We start from the raw sequence: 15,435 nt of genomic DNA on the forward strand, positions 1-15,435 counted from the left end.
TGATGCCTTCAACTTTGTTCTTCTTTCTCAAGACTGCTTTGACTATTTGAGGCCTTTTGTGGTTCCACAAAAATTTTAGGATTATGTGTTCTATTTCTGTGAAAAATGCCATTGGAATTTAATTTTTATCGCACTGAAATGGTAGGATGCTTTGGGTAGTATGGACATTTAAACAATATTAACTCTTCAAATCCATGAGCATAGAATATCTTTTCATTTATTTGTGACTTCTGTAAGTTCTCTCATCAGTATCTTACAGTTGTCAGTGTACAGGGCTTTCACCTCCTTGGTTAAATTTATTCCTAGGTATTTTATTCTTTTTGATGCTATTGCATACAGGATTTAAAAAATTTTTTGATAGTTATTAGCGTATGGAAATGCAACTTATTTTTTAAAAATATGCATTTTATTTTATTAACTATTCATTTATTTTAATTTTATTTATTTAATTTGGCTGCACTGGGTCTTAGTTGCAGCATGCGGGATCTTTAGTTGTGGCATGTGGGATCTTTAGTCGGCAGCATATGAGGTCTTTAGTTGCGGCATGCAGGATTGTTAGTCACAGCATGTGAACTCAGTTGTGGCATGTGGGGTCTAGTTCCCCAACCAGGGACTGAACCCAGGCCCCCTGCATTGGGAACATGGAGTCTTAGCCACTGGACCACCAGGGGAGTCCCTGCAACTAATTTTTATATTTGATTTTGTCTCCTGCAACTTTACTGAATTCATTTATAAGTTTTATAAGTTTTTTGGTGGAGTCTTTAGAGTTTTCTATATATAATATTATGTCATCTGCAAATAGAGACAGTTTTACTTCTTCTTTTTTAACTGGATGCCTTTTATTTATTTTTTCTTGCCTAACTGCTCTGGGTAGGACTTGCAGTATTATGTTGAATAGAGGTGGTAGTAGTGGGCATCATTGTTTTCTTCTTGATCTTAAAGGAAAAGCTTTCAAACTTCCACCTGCTGGCTTGTCATATATGGCCTTGATTATGTTGAGGTACATTCCTTTACCCACTTTGCTGAGTGTTTTTATTATAAATGATGTTGAATCCCATTCTCTTCTGGAGAGTTTAATCTATTTGCCTTTAAATTAATTATTGATAAGGAGGGAGTTTCCTCTGTCATTGTGCAATTTGTTTTCAATATGCCCTATAGCTTTTTGTCCCTCATTGCCTGAATTCCTGTTTTCTATAGTATTTAATTTTTTGGAGTGAAGTGTTTAAATTCCTTCTTAATTTCCTTTTGTACACGTCTGTAGCTATTGCATTTGTGGTTATCATGAGGATTACACTGAACATTCTGAAGTTATAACACTATAATTTTATAGCAGCTTAACTTCAATTAACATATAAAAACTCTGCTCCTTTACAGCTCTCTTTCTACTCCTTTCAGTATCACAAAGTTAATCTTTATAACTGTGTGCACAAAAAAATAAATAATTCCTTTAAATGCATTAGTCTCCTAAATTATGTAGAAAACAAAAAGTACAGTTACAAACCACTGTAACAACAATTCTAGCTTTTATAATTGCCCACGTGTTTACCTTTATTAAGATTTTTTATTTATCCATATGGCATGAAGTACTGTCTAGTGTCCTTTCACTTCAACTTGCAGGAGACCCTTGAGCATTTCTGCAGGGTAGGTCTAGTACTCAAGAATTCCCTCATCTTTTATTTGGGAATGTTTTGATCTCTTCCTCGCTTTTGAAGGACAGTTTTGCCACATACAGGAATCCTTTTAGCACGTTGCATACACCGGCCCACTGTCTTCTGGCCTCCAAAATTTCTGATAAGGAATCTGCAAACTTTCTTATTGAGGATCTACTGTATGTTATGATTTGCTTGTCTCGTGCTGCTTCCAAGATTTGCTCTTTGTCTTCTGAAAGTCTGATTATAACGTGTCTTGGTATGTGTCTCTTTGAGTTCATCTTACTTGGAGTTTGGGAAGCTTCCTGGATATTTATAATCACATCTTTCATGAAATTTCAGAAAATTTCAACCATTATTTCTTTAAATATTCTCTCTGCCTCTTTGTATCTGTCTTCTCCGTCTGGAACATCCACAATGCATATGGTTGTTCTGCTTGATGGTGTCCCACGGGTCACTTAGGGCTCTCTTTTCTTCAATCTTTTTCTTATTCCTCAGGCTTGATAATTTACATTGTCCTCATCTTCAAGTTCACTGTTTCTTTCTTCTGCCTGCTCAAACCTGCCTTTGAATCCATCTAGTGAGTTTTTCATTTCAATTACTGTACTTTTCAGCTCCAGAATTCCTTTTTGGTTTCTTTTTAGGCTTTCTATCTCTTTACTGATATTTCCATTTTGTTCCAACATCATTTTCATGACTTTCTCATGAAAGAAAGTTTTTTTCATGACAGTTTCCTTTAGTTCTTTGAGCATGATTAGGGCAGCTGTTTAAAAGTCTTTGTCTAATGTATCTGCCATTAAGTCCGTTTTAGGTTCAGATTCTACTGAATTATTTTTTTGCTTTGAATGGACAATACTTTCTTGTGTCTTTGTATTCCTTGTGATTTTTTTTGTTGAACACTGGATATTTGAGTCGAATAATGTGGTAACTCTGGAAATTAAAGATTCTCCGTCCAGTTTGCTGTTTTTTGTTATTTTGATTGCTGTAGGTTGTCTCTGTGCCAAGGATCAGCCTCAGGTGTAAACTTAGTGTCTTATGTCTTTTCCAATCCTTTCGTTGGATATGGGCAGTCACTGTCTATTTCCCCTCATATATGCAGTTGTTTTTGAACATCTTAGTCTTTAATTTCTGTCCCAAAAGGGGAAAAGCAAAAAATGAAGGTGGCGAAAAGAGGGCACCCTTAAAATCTCCTGGGAGTCACTTTAGCTGGAGGGAGAGGGACTTGCAACAATGGTGGAGGTACACAGTAGCTGCCTGCTTCTTTGCACCTCTGTGATAAGAAGCAATCAGAGCATAGGTACCTAATATTTGGAGAACAGGGTCCTTTTTATCCACCCTAGCATCTGCAAGCTGTATGCAAGATATTTCAGGAACACTTGCACAGCTGCCTGCCATGTAGCTGTGGGTAGGAATGAGTAGCTGCTACTGTGCTAACACCTCAAATTGACTGAAATGATCCACAACTGACCATCTAAAACTTCCCCTGGACGTTACAAGACTTCAACAGACCCCAGAGGTCCAAAAGAGTTTTATCAAACAGATTCTGCTAGTGCAATTGTCTGAAGGGAGATAGATTCCTTGTGTTTCCTACTCTATCATCTTCTTAGAATCCTTTCCTATCATGTTATCTTTTCTGAACTATTTTTTAGATGCATTTTTTTATTCTCAATTAGATTCTAATCTATTACTTTTATTTTTATTTCTCATTGTGACAAATCCAGTGAGGATGTGATAAATATGCTAAATGCATGGATGTGAGAAGAACCATGTAACACAGTGCTTGGTGCATAGTAAGCAGTCAATAAATATTAGGTATTATCACACACACACACACACACACAAATAAATATTACATTCTTCTGGGAGTGAGTAGTTACGATGAAGTGTGGAGAAATAGTACGAGCTTACTCTCTACCTGGAGGATCTGGTATAATAGGGAATTGCCTGAGCTGCTTTGTTGACTAAAATTGTGGAAAGATCAATCTCTGGATGTCCTCAAAGCTTTCTGCTCTGTTGGAGTCTTGTCTTCACCTTCCCCTGCTTTCTTACCATTTCTGCATTTCACAATTTGGGTCACAGCTGTGGTTGATGAATCGGGCCTCATTTCCCATGCGGTAACTGTCAATCACCATCCCACTATCCAGGTTCAGACAATAGTGGTCACTGTGATTATGATACTGCTCAATCATCCTATTCCTAAAGAGGAGAGAAATGATTGAAAGCCAATTAATGATTAAGTTGAAAGTAAATTTCAAATATTTCATTTTCCATACTAGTCTGTTAACTTTGCCATTTTACTGGAGTATCATTTATCACTGTACCTGAACTCCTGTTCGCTGACAACCTCCCCTAGGTATTCAATGATGAACTGCCCAGCTTTTAGGGGTTCTTTGGTTCTGATTCCCCAACCTTTTTCCTCAGCTCGAAATCGTTCTAGACATTGCACCCACTCATGCCTCTGTATCCTCTGGTTACAGCACTGCTCACCACAGGGGCAAGTGTTGGGGGAACACTCAGCAAAGATCATTCTAGAAAGAAAAGGAATAATTGTATGTCAGTTAACACTATACATAACCTTCATGAACCCATTTTTTACATAGGAATTTAAAAAATGAATCCATAAAATTAATTTTTATTTTAATAAGGTTAGATTGGTTAACAAAGTTAACAAGGTAATAATGTCTAAGTTCAAAAATAATACTGAAAATTTCCAAGTCAAGTTGCAAACACTGATGCTTCTTATAAATTAATGAGTTAATTGTCCACTCAGCATCCTGGGTAAACACTATCATATTTAGTTCTGGGCTAAGAATATATGAACTGTAACCCATAGAGGAATTAATAATTTGATGATTACATTGCACTATTGTTTTGAAGTAGCTCATAGCCATTTACAGTTTTTAAAAATGTGGTAAAATACACATAAAATTTACTATAACATTTATCATCATAACCATTTTATTTTTTAATAAATTTATTTATTTATTTTTGGTTGTGTTGGGTGTTTGTTGCTGTGCACAGGCTTTCTCTAGTTGTGGCGAGCAGGGGCTACTTTTCATTGCGGTATGCAGGCTTCTTATTGCATTGGCTTCTCTTTGTTGCAGAGCATGGGCTCTTAAGCACACGGGCTTCAGCAGTTGTAGCATGTGGGCTCAGTAGTTGTGGCTCATGGGCTCTAGAGCACAGGCTCAGTAGTTGTGGTGCATGTGGGATCTTCCTGGACCAGGGCTAGAACCCGTGTCCCCTGCATTGGCAGGCGGATTTTTTTTCCTAATTAAAAAAAATTTTATTTATTTATTTATGTATCTTTGGCTGCATTGGGTCTTCGTTGCTGTGAGTGGGTTTTCTCTAGTTGCAGTGAGCAGGGGCTACTCTTCGCTGAGGTGTGTGGGCCTCTCTTGTTGCGGAGCATGGGCTCTAGGTGCGTGAGCTTCGGTAGTTGTGGCACACAGGCTCAGTAGTTGTGGCTCGTGGGCTTAGTTGTTCCGTGGCACGTGGGATCTTCCCAGACCAGGGATCGAACCCGTGTATCCTGCATTGGCAGGCAGATTCTTAACCATTGTGCCACCAGGGAAGCCCACAGTTTACAATTTAAAGTGCTTACAGGGGCTTCCCTGGTGGCACAGTGGTTGAGAATCTGCCTGCCAATGCAGGGGACACGGGTTCGAGCCCTGGTCTGGGAAGATCCGACATGCCGTGGAGCAACTGGGCCCGTGAGCCACAATTACTGAGCCTGCGCGTCTGGAGCCTGTGCTCTGCAACAACAGAGGCCGCGATAGTGAGAGGCCAGCGCACCACAATGAAGAATGGCCCCTGCTTGCCACAACTAGAGAAGGCCCACACACACAAACGAAGACCCAACACAGCCATAAGTAAATAAATAAATAAAAATTTAAAGTACTTACAGAGTCATTTGATTTATTCTTCAAAAAGATATTATTATCTTGGGCTTCCCTGGTGGCTCAGTGGTTAAGAATCCACCTGCCAATGCAGGGGACACCGGTTCGAGCCCTGGTCTGGGGAGATCCCACATGCTGCGGAGCAGCTAAGCCCGTGTGCCACAACTACTGAGCCTGCGCTCTAGAGCCTGTGAGCCACAACTACTGAAGCCCACGCACCTAGAGCCTGTGCTCCACAACAAGAGAAGCCACCTCAATGAAGAGCCCGCGCACCGCAACGAAGAATAGCCCCTGCTCACTGCAACTAGAGAAAGCCTGCGTGCGGCAACAAAGACCCAACGCAGCCAAAATAAATAAAAATAAAACAAATAAATTTATTTTAAAAAATATTATCTTTATCTAAAGGGCAAACAGCCCACAGTGTCAAATCACATAAATGAGAAGTAAGCAGAGGAAGTATCCACTGGACTATTCTTCAATTTAAGACAATCAGGGAGTTCCCTAGTGGCTCAGTGGTTAAGAATCCGCCTGCCAATGCAGGGGACACGGGTTCAAGCCCTGGTCCAGGAAGATCCCACATGCTGTGGAGCAGCTAAGCCCATGTGCCACAACTACTGAGCCTGTGCTCTAGAGCCTGCGAGCCACAACGACTGAGCCGGCATGCCACAACTACTGAAGCCCACGAGCTTACAGCCTGTGCTCCACAACGAGAAGCCACCACGATGAGAAGCCCGTGCACAGCAATGAAGAGTAGCCCCCCTCGCCACAACTAGAGAAAGCTCACGTGCGGCAATGAGGACCCAACACAGCCATAATAAATAAACAAACAAATAAATAAAAGAAGAATAAAAATATATTTAAAAAAATTTAAGACAATCAGCTTAACTTGTAAAGACACTGCCTTACTGTCAAGTTCACCACAGTTATTCTTTGTTTTGCTTATTTCTTTGCTGCACGGATACTGACGAACACCCCTCCTAGAACTGTCCTCCTATTTTGGGCTTTGTTGATCTTTTATGATAACGGACTTCCCACCTTTACAATAACAATTCCTGTCTTTTTCTTAAACGGGAATCCTTTTCTCCTCTCTACTTTCCATGGCATATTCATTGCTCCTCTTTTCTTCAGAAGGCTTATTCATTTTCATAGCTTTTAAAAATAATTAATTAATTTAGTTTTTGCTGCGTTCGGTCTTTGCTGCTGCTCTTCGTTGTGGTGCTTGGGCTTCTCATTGCAGTGGCTTCTCTTGTTGTGGAGCATGGGCTCTAGGTGCGCGAGCTTCAGTAATTGTGGCACATGGGCTCAGTACTGTGGCTCATGGGCTCTAGAGCGTAGGCTCAGTAGTTGTGGCACACAGGCTTGGTTGCTCCGGGCTCTAGAGCATAGGCTCAGTAGTTGTGGTGCACAGGCTTAGTTGCTCCACAGACTGTGGGATCTTCCTGGACCAGGGCTCGAACCTGTGTTCCCTGCATTGGCAGGCGATTCTTAACCACTGCACCACCAGGGAAGTCCTATTCTGTTTCTTTTGATAAATGACCAAGATAAGCCCTTTAACTGTATAAAAAGTAAAACATGTTTCTTCTATTCATTGTCTGGAAAACAAAACTATAAAGTTACCAAAATCTGAAAGTAGATGCTGCAAACTAAGATGGGAAGACTTTGATTTAGCAATGTAAATTGCCGTTACCTGTAGTCATAATGCCCTTGAAAAATTAGAGAATATTTCCCCCCTCTAAATATAGGTCATCTGATTGCTCTTTCTCTTACATGGTAAGATTTAAGATTAAACAATCATTGAGAAATGTACTAATGTGATTGACTTCACTAGCTATGGAGGTCAGACCATTCCTGTAAATGGAAATGTGTTTTCACTTAAATGAAATGAATTTTCCTACTATGAATCATGCTAGGTCAGGAAGGAGTAAGCCTTGGAGGCGGGGGAGAGGATCATTCCATCCCAACTTTTTAGGAGCAAGAATTTGAGGAACCAGGGTTCTTCTAGAGCAAAAGGTGAAGGCTCCTAGCGATTCCCATTGGTGGGCAAGTGGAAGTGAACTGCTCTCGACGAAGTATTATAGATAGATTCTACTAGGGAGTTAGACAGGGGCCCTGATGTTTAGTTTAGGGCCTGTGAACTCCGAAAGTAATCACCAATGGTGGCATAAGTCTCACCAGGTAATATACATTTATCTTCCCCTAAGTATTCAGTTTTGTTACACACCATGTCTGTCCTTTTGGAGAGCTGAAGGAGTGGGCTCTGTATGTGCTATGAGCAAATGGGTACAGCATTAAAAAATAGCTTGAAATGAATGACAAGACTCTGTTCTAGGGAAAGAGGAATGTTCTGGAGCAGCAATGGGTTTGATATGGATGGTGTACAGAAACAAATATCCACCAAGGAAGATCTATAGTATTTATAAACAGTGTTGGTGATTCCTAGAAATTGTTTGCAAGAAAGGAGAACAAGTGTTTAAAGTCTTTATTTGAAGTAATTGTAAAACCTCATTATTTGTTTTAAAAATAGTCCTGGGACTTCCCTGGTGGTGCAGTGGTTAAGAATCCGCCTGCCAATGCAGGGGACATGGGTTCGATTCCCTGGTCTGGGAAGATCCCACATGTCGTGGAGCAACTAAGCCCGTGCGCCACAATTACTGAGCCTGCACTCTAGAGCCCTCGAGCCACAACTACTGAGCCCACGTGCCACAACTAGTGAAGCCCGCGCGCCTAGAGCCCGTGCTTCGCAACAAGAGAAGCCACTGCAATGAGAAGAACGCGCACCACAACGTAGTCCCGGCTTGATGCAACTAGAGAAAATCCGCGCTCAGCAACGAAGACCCAATGCAACCAAAAATAAATAAATAAATAAAAATTTAAAAAATATAGTCCTGAATCAAGTGTTCCCTGGGCTACTTACAAGTAAGTACAATTCTACATATGAGTCTCGCATGGATGCGAAAGTGCATTCTGCCAATCCTTTAACTCCCCCACCCCCTTAAATATTTACAGAACTCTGAATACAAAGACAGGTAAGACAAAGCCACCCTACATTTTAGATAGCTCCATTTAACTGAATCTTTATGAGGGTTACTTTTAAATATATATGGAAGCACCCACTGAATAACATATTTGAATTTTTCTTAGTTATTTATACAGTAATCACATTCATTAGATGCATGATGATGTAGTGCTCATGTTCTCATGACACAAAGTTGGCAATACTGTGCTGAGTGTTTCTTTTTTATTTTTATTTTTTTGCCATATGCAGGCCTCTCACTGTTGTGGACTCTCCCGTTGCGGAGCACAGGCTCCAGACACGCAGGCTCAGTGGCCATGGCTCATGGACCCAGCCGCTCCGTGGCATGTGGGATCTTCCCGGACCGGGGCACAAACCCGTGTCCCCTGCATTGGCAGGCGGACTCAATCACTGCACCACCAGGGAAGCCCTATTTCTTATTTAGGGGTAAGTTTTGGGTTTTTTTGGAACAGTGACAACATAATGGAAAGGATAAATGTGACACCCATACTAAATGATATAAGGCAACCAATGTTATTATGTAAAGGTAAAATTCAATTTTTAAGAGATTAAAAGACTATCAATACATATACAATAAGCAGTGTGGTACACTGGAAAGAACATGACTTTTGAATCAAACACATGTGGGTTCAAATTCTGTCTCTGTCACTTGTCTTATGTAATGTGGAGCAATTTACCATCCAAAATCTAGGTTCCTTCATCTGTACAATGTAAAACTATCACCTACCTCCTTGGACTATTGTGAGAAAGAGAGAAAATAAGCAATGAGGCAGCTATATTATAGTTAATTTCAGACAATAAAATATATAAACAAGCGCAGAAATGTTAGCATCTAAAGAGATGCACATTTAAACAACTTTAAGGACATATGATACTCTAAAATATTAAACCAACAAAATACTAAAGCACTAGAAATAAAGTTAGATGTTAATAACTAAAGGCGGTGGGACTACGGGGAAATAAATATATTTATATATTGGTGGTGATACCAAAAATTAACTCAATATTTCATGACAGCTATTGGATAGTATACAGTAAGAATTATATATATGTCCTTATAGTTTGTACAGGTATTTCTTCTTTTGAGAATACACTCTAAGGGTTAAAAACAAAAGGAATCTACACAAAGAGTTTCATAGTAGTGCCATTTTTAATAGCAAAACATTAAAAATAACTTGAATAACGAACAACTGAAGAAGGCAAACTGTGACATACTAACCTAAAAAGGATGAGCTTTTGGATCACAGTGATACATAAACGTGCATATATAAAATATTTGTGAGTGAAAAAAATCAGCTATCTATAACACCAAGCTATTACTACTATGTACAACTGTATGTATGTACAATGACAAGATGTGAATTTACAGTGATGTATGTAAGGGAGAATTCCCCAACTGGCACGCTAAAGCAGAAACGCTGATTCTCTCAGCCCGCAGGACAGCTGACTAGAGATGGAGACTGGGAAAGCAGCTGTCTTTTTCTAGGAAAGCTATCTAGAACAAGGAGCATTGATGGGAATTTCATTAATTCTCTTTTTGCTATAAATATGCTTATGTTACTAAAACCAACAAATTCTATCTCTACTCCTTTGTCTCAATTAGACATTTCCATTTTGAAATCTCAATGTCATTTAAAACTCGGTGGTCCCAAATCAAAATCATAATTTTTATCTCCAAACCAGTTAGATTCCACACTTTCTATCTCTGACAATAGCATAACCATCTCTCATTAGCATCACTGACTCAATCATCATGCGTATATCTGCTATATGCTAATGGTTTATCAACCTAGTTCCCCCCCCCCGCCCAAATATATCATGGCGACTTTCTTCTCTTTCACTGCCATCATCCTACTTTTACTCCCTCATTATGGCTACCATATACTGAGATCTACGAAGGTTTCTAGAACTGTGCTTAATGAATTGTAAACATTGTTTCATATAATCCTCACAAACCCCTCCATAAAGACGGTATTAATTTTATTAGAGGGGTTAAAGAACTTTCCTCAGGTCTCTTAAGTAGTAAGAGGATTTAAACCTGAGGACATAAGACTCAAGATCACATTGTTTTCTGTTACTCTATTTAGCCCATGTTACGGGCTGAATGTGTCCCCTCAAAATTCATAGTTGAAGCCCTAGCCTCCAGGGCAACAGTATTTGGAAGTAGGGTCTTTGGGAGTTAAATAGGTTTATATTAGGTCAGAAGGGTGAGAACCTCCTAATGGAATTGGTGCCCTTCTAAGAAGAGGAAGAGAGAGAGAACTCTCTCTCTCTCTCTACCATGAGCATGCACTGAGGAGAGGCCATGTGAGCACACAGGGAGAAGGCAGCTGTCTATAAGCTAGGAAGTGGGTCCTCATCAGACACTGAATCTGCTGGCAATTTGCCCTTGGACTTCACAGCTTCCAGAACTGTGAGAAATAAATTTCTGTTGTTTAAGTCTATGATACTTTGTTATAGAAGCCCAAGCAGACTGAGACAGCTCAACAATTAGGTTTTATATACTACCTTTGTGCAACTTCATGAGGGGAAATCAAAGAGCCTATTTAACCTTTCCCTCTAAATGAAGTGACTTTTTTTTTTTCTGGACATGCCACATGGCTTGTGGGATCTTAGTCCCCCAACCAGGGATTGAACCTGGGCCCTCAGCAGTGAAAGCACAGAGTCCTAACCACTGGACCGCCAGGGAATTCTCCTAAATGAAGTATCTTACAGACCTTAAAGCCTGTGCTTACAGAATCAGTTTAGTACAGTACCTATTGAGGCAGTCATCCACACAGCCCTTTTTGGTGTCATCATCCGGTTTCTTACAGTTACAAGTGGTAGCCTCATAACCAGAGAGGGGTTTGACATCAACGTAGACATCTTGAGAGAAGACAGCAAAGAATAGTTTGTGAATACATAGGATAATTGTTTAAGTGCCAGGCTAAGAACACTGATTGTATGGAGGCAGAAAAAATAGCTCCCACGTTACTCACTTGAACGGATTTTTTTATATAGTGGGACATCTGGTTTCTTGTATAGCTAGAAGAAAAAACAGAAAAATCTTGATATAGCATTCAACTTCAAATGCCAGAAAACAGTATCAATCACTAAAAACAGAGGAAATTATCCACGTATTCTGCTCATATGGAAACATTTACAAGACTTTCTGGGTTGGATAATTTGAGGGAAACTTGGTGTGATCACTTTTTTACCCTGAAATAAAAGGTGACTTACTAGATCTGGGTTTAAGAGAGAACTAGATTCAATGGAAGCAATACCAAGTAGTTTAAAGAAAATGCATTTTTTGTTAGATGTTTCTTCAGCAAGTTATTAGATAGACTTAAATGAAAATGACACTGCAGATCAAAGCTTTTCATTTGGATAAATTAAGATTGTATTTGCCGCTATGAAAAGACTGGAAAACTTGCACAGGGCTTGTTTAGATGGCCTGCGTAGGTATATGAAATGAAAAATATGAGAACCCTGGCTTTTTCAGCGTGAGTGTTGTAGGGAAACACATTTCACGTTTTAATTAAGTCAATTAATTTAGTGAACAAAGGGGAGATGGCAGGCAGGATAATGGTGCTCTCATACTGCAATAAAGAATGCATTAGGAAGAAAATGTATTAGGTCAGTCGGTCAGTGTTTTGCCATAGAAGACAGTACCCCGCCCCCCCAAAAAAAGGCAACTTGGTTTAAGCTAGAGTGTACTAATCTATAAGAATAATCCCACCATCATCTTTTAGTCGGTATAGATTCAAAACACTATCTCCTTCATTGTTATGAACTCTCTGAGACAAATATCTAACATACTGATCCTCTTAGAATTCAAGAGAGGCCACCAGAGAAGAGAATGTAGATGGGAATGTTCATTGCTTTTGGCTTTCCAAAGTCAAACTTTGGTGGAATTGTGGCAAAACTCAGGAGCCTATTTACCTCATTTGCATGACGATTTCCCAATGGTTGTTCTCAATATGGATTCTGGGGGCTTTAGCTTAATATAAAAATAACTGGGGGAAACTTTTCAATTAGGTAAGCAAGAGAGAAAAACAGCACCTTCCCATTTTTAGTTCCCAATATATTTAAATGTCTTTTAAAAGTACAAGAGTGTTAAATATTTTCCCTGTTTCCTTTGGTAGAAGACTCTCTTTTATATGTGAAAAATAAATTCCAAACTGATGGGAAGGAGCCAACAAAAATAAAGCCTGAAATTTCTTAGCGCTGCTGGCAGTACATCTAAATTCCCTTGAGACCTGCATCAAACAGGATTCTTACAACAGAATCTTTGCCACCAAAATAAAAGTCCAGAATAATAACAGGTTTCCTAAGGAAGCAGGAACTTAATGCTATTTTGAAATATGAGTAAAGGCAAAGAGGTCACATTAAATACGGATGCAAATTCATTTTTCTTAGTCTCTAACATTCACAGGGACACTTCTCTATACTTCCTAAGATGAGAGCATAACAAGGAGGCAGAGAAAAAGACTTGCACCCCCCTTTCCCCTGTTTACCACTTATGAATGAAACATGGTAAGATACGCTCATACCTGATTATGCTTCCACTGCCAAAGGATGTCATAGGGAAGCTGAAAATCAATTCGCTTTTGCCTTAGATATTTTCCTGAAACAAAAAAATACTATCAATTTCTGTATCTAATTTATACAATGGGTCAAATAGCCACAAGATTTAATATGCACTGACTAATTTTTAATTTTATGAATTTTCCATCACTAATTTTTAAGCTCAGCTACTTTTTTCCACTGTGCACCATGTGGTATAAGCTAATGATGTTCTAATAGTAGCTTATATAAAACAACTAGTATAGCAAATTTACTACCAAAAATAGGTCATTATGAGGCAAACTAAATACTAAGAATTGTTCAATCATTAAAATTATTAACCAGAGCATCTGTCATCTATTCTCCTTCATTATGTACATAATCTAAGGTTGACTATAAAAAGAAGTATAAGAGTTTTCTAAAATAGGCAAACCTGACTTTAAATAACTCAAGAGTATTTACATGCAAATTTATGATCTGTTAACATTTTTTCCTACCTATTGAAATACTACTACTTTTTTTTTTTTTTTTTTGCAGTACGCGGGCCTCTCATTGTTGTGGCCTCTCCCGTTGCGGAGCACAGGCTCCGGACGCACAGGCTCCGGACGCACAGGCTCAGCGGTCATGGCTCATGGGCCCAGCCGTTCCGCAGCATGTGGGATCTTCCCAGACCGGGGCACGAACCTGTGTCCCCTGCATTAGCAGGCGGACTCTCAACCACTGCGCCACCAGGGAAGCCCAAATACTACTACTTTTTAAAGCCAATTTTAGAGCCCTTTTCTACCTTAAAGAGGTCCTTTCAATTTCTTTACTCTGTATCTTTCTGTTCGTGAAGGACTATACTGCTCATTTCTTGCAGGACTTAGACTTTTCCTTGTTATCTGGATTTTTGCCCTATCATGGTCTCCAGACCAGCAGTTCTCAAAAAGTGTGCTCTGCTTACCCCAAGGGATCCGAGAGGTCAGAACTATTTTAATAACACTCTAAGATATTATATGCATTTTTGTTGTGCTGACATTTGTACTAATGGAGTAGAAGAATGGTGGGTAAAACTAGTTTTAGCATGAATCAAGGCAAGTGGCACAAAACTGTACTAGAATGAAACTAGTAGAAATGAACTATGCCAGCATCATCTAAGAATGCTCTTGATAAAGTAGTAAAAATATTAAATCTTGACCCACAAACCAAAATCTTTATTCTGCATGACACAATGGAAGTATGCATAAAGCACTTCTGCTGCACACTGAGGTATAATGGTTATCTTAAGGTAATGCACTTGTGAAAATATTTGAATGGTGAGCTGAACTAGTTGCTTTTTTCATGGAACACCGTTTTTACTTAAAGGAACTGACAGACAATGGTTATTCTAACCTAGGAACTGAAAGTAAGTCAAGTGAACTTGTTACTTCAAGAAACCCAATTGAGGGCTTCCCTGGTGGCGCAGTGGTTGAGAGTCCGCCTGCCGGTGCAGGGGACACGGGTTCGCGCCCCGGTCCGGGAGGATCCCACATGCCGTGGAGCGGCTAGGCCCATGAGCCATGGCCGCTGAGCCTGCGCGTCTGGAGCCTGTGCTCTGCAACGGGAGAGGCCACAACAGTGAGAGGCCCACGTACAGCAAAAAAAAAAAAAAAAAAAGAAACCCAATTGAAAATGTTTCTGATGACAAAATTTAAGTTTGAGTGAACACTGGAATTTTGGAAAACTTCTGTCCATTAACTACCATGAGATTCTCAGTTTTTTAATACTTAAGTTTTTCTCATGAAATAAGTGGCAATTAACAAATGTGAATTGTTTTGGATACATATAGGAAATGGAAGAGCAATATAATACAGTGAATTAATATTTTTCAATGACCAATGCAGGAAGTGATAAAATCATACATGGGTAAAAAATCCATTTAAATTGCAAGAGAGACCAATGGATTTTTAATACTCCATTGATTTCATACTCCAACACTGCAGTGTTAAGGAACTATTACATTTATTAATTTATTTTGCTGCAGTATCAAAGAATATCTACAATTATCTGAAATTATTAAAATCTTCCTTTTACAACTTTGTACCTATTTGAGGTCAGATTTCTTCATGTATTTAAACCAGAATAACATCACAACAGATAGAAGGCAAAAATAGATGCAGCTGTCCTATATTTAAGCCAGACATTAAGGAGATTCACAAAAACGTAAAATAAAGTCACATTTCTCATTAAAAAAATTTGGGGGGAAAGTTATTACCACATCCAAACTAAAATGAAAGCATAATAAACTTGCCCTCAAAAAAAAGGGGGGGTTATTTTTCATAAATATGTG

General features: G+C 39.2%; 1 protein-coding gene across 4 annotated transcripts in view; it reads right to left on the reverse strand.

Annotated features, from left to right (window-relative positions):
• ASH1L (ASH1 like histone lysine methyltransferase) overlaps positions 1-15,435 on the reverse strand; it is a 217,893-nt gene that overhangs the window by 33,972 nt on the left and 168,486 nt on the right. For all 4 annotated transcript variants that reach the window (XM_082612810.1, XM_082612811.1, XM_082612809.1 and 1 more), the window contains 5 exons: positions 13,115-13,188; positions 11,561-11,606; positions 11,339-11,447; positions 3,971-4,177; positions 3,699-3,845 (listed from right to left, as the gene is read on the reverse strand). In XM_082612810.1, coding sequence (XP_082468936.1) covers positions 3,699-3,845; positions 3,971-4,177; positions 11,339-11,447; positions 11,561-11,606; positions 13,115-13,188 — 583 coding nt within the window. The remainder of the gene's footprint in view (positions 1-3,698; positions 3,846-3,970; positions 4,178-11,338; positions 11,448-11,560; positions 11,607-13,114; positions 13,189-15,435) is intronic.

The sequence above is a fragment of the Mesoplodon mirus genome (assembly GCF_964341445.2).
Source record: "Mesoplodon mirus genome assembly, chromosome: 3".
NCBI classification, from domain to species: Eukaryota; Metazoa; Chordata; class Mammalia; order Artiodactyla; family Ziphiidae; genus Mesoplodon; species Mesoplodon mirus.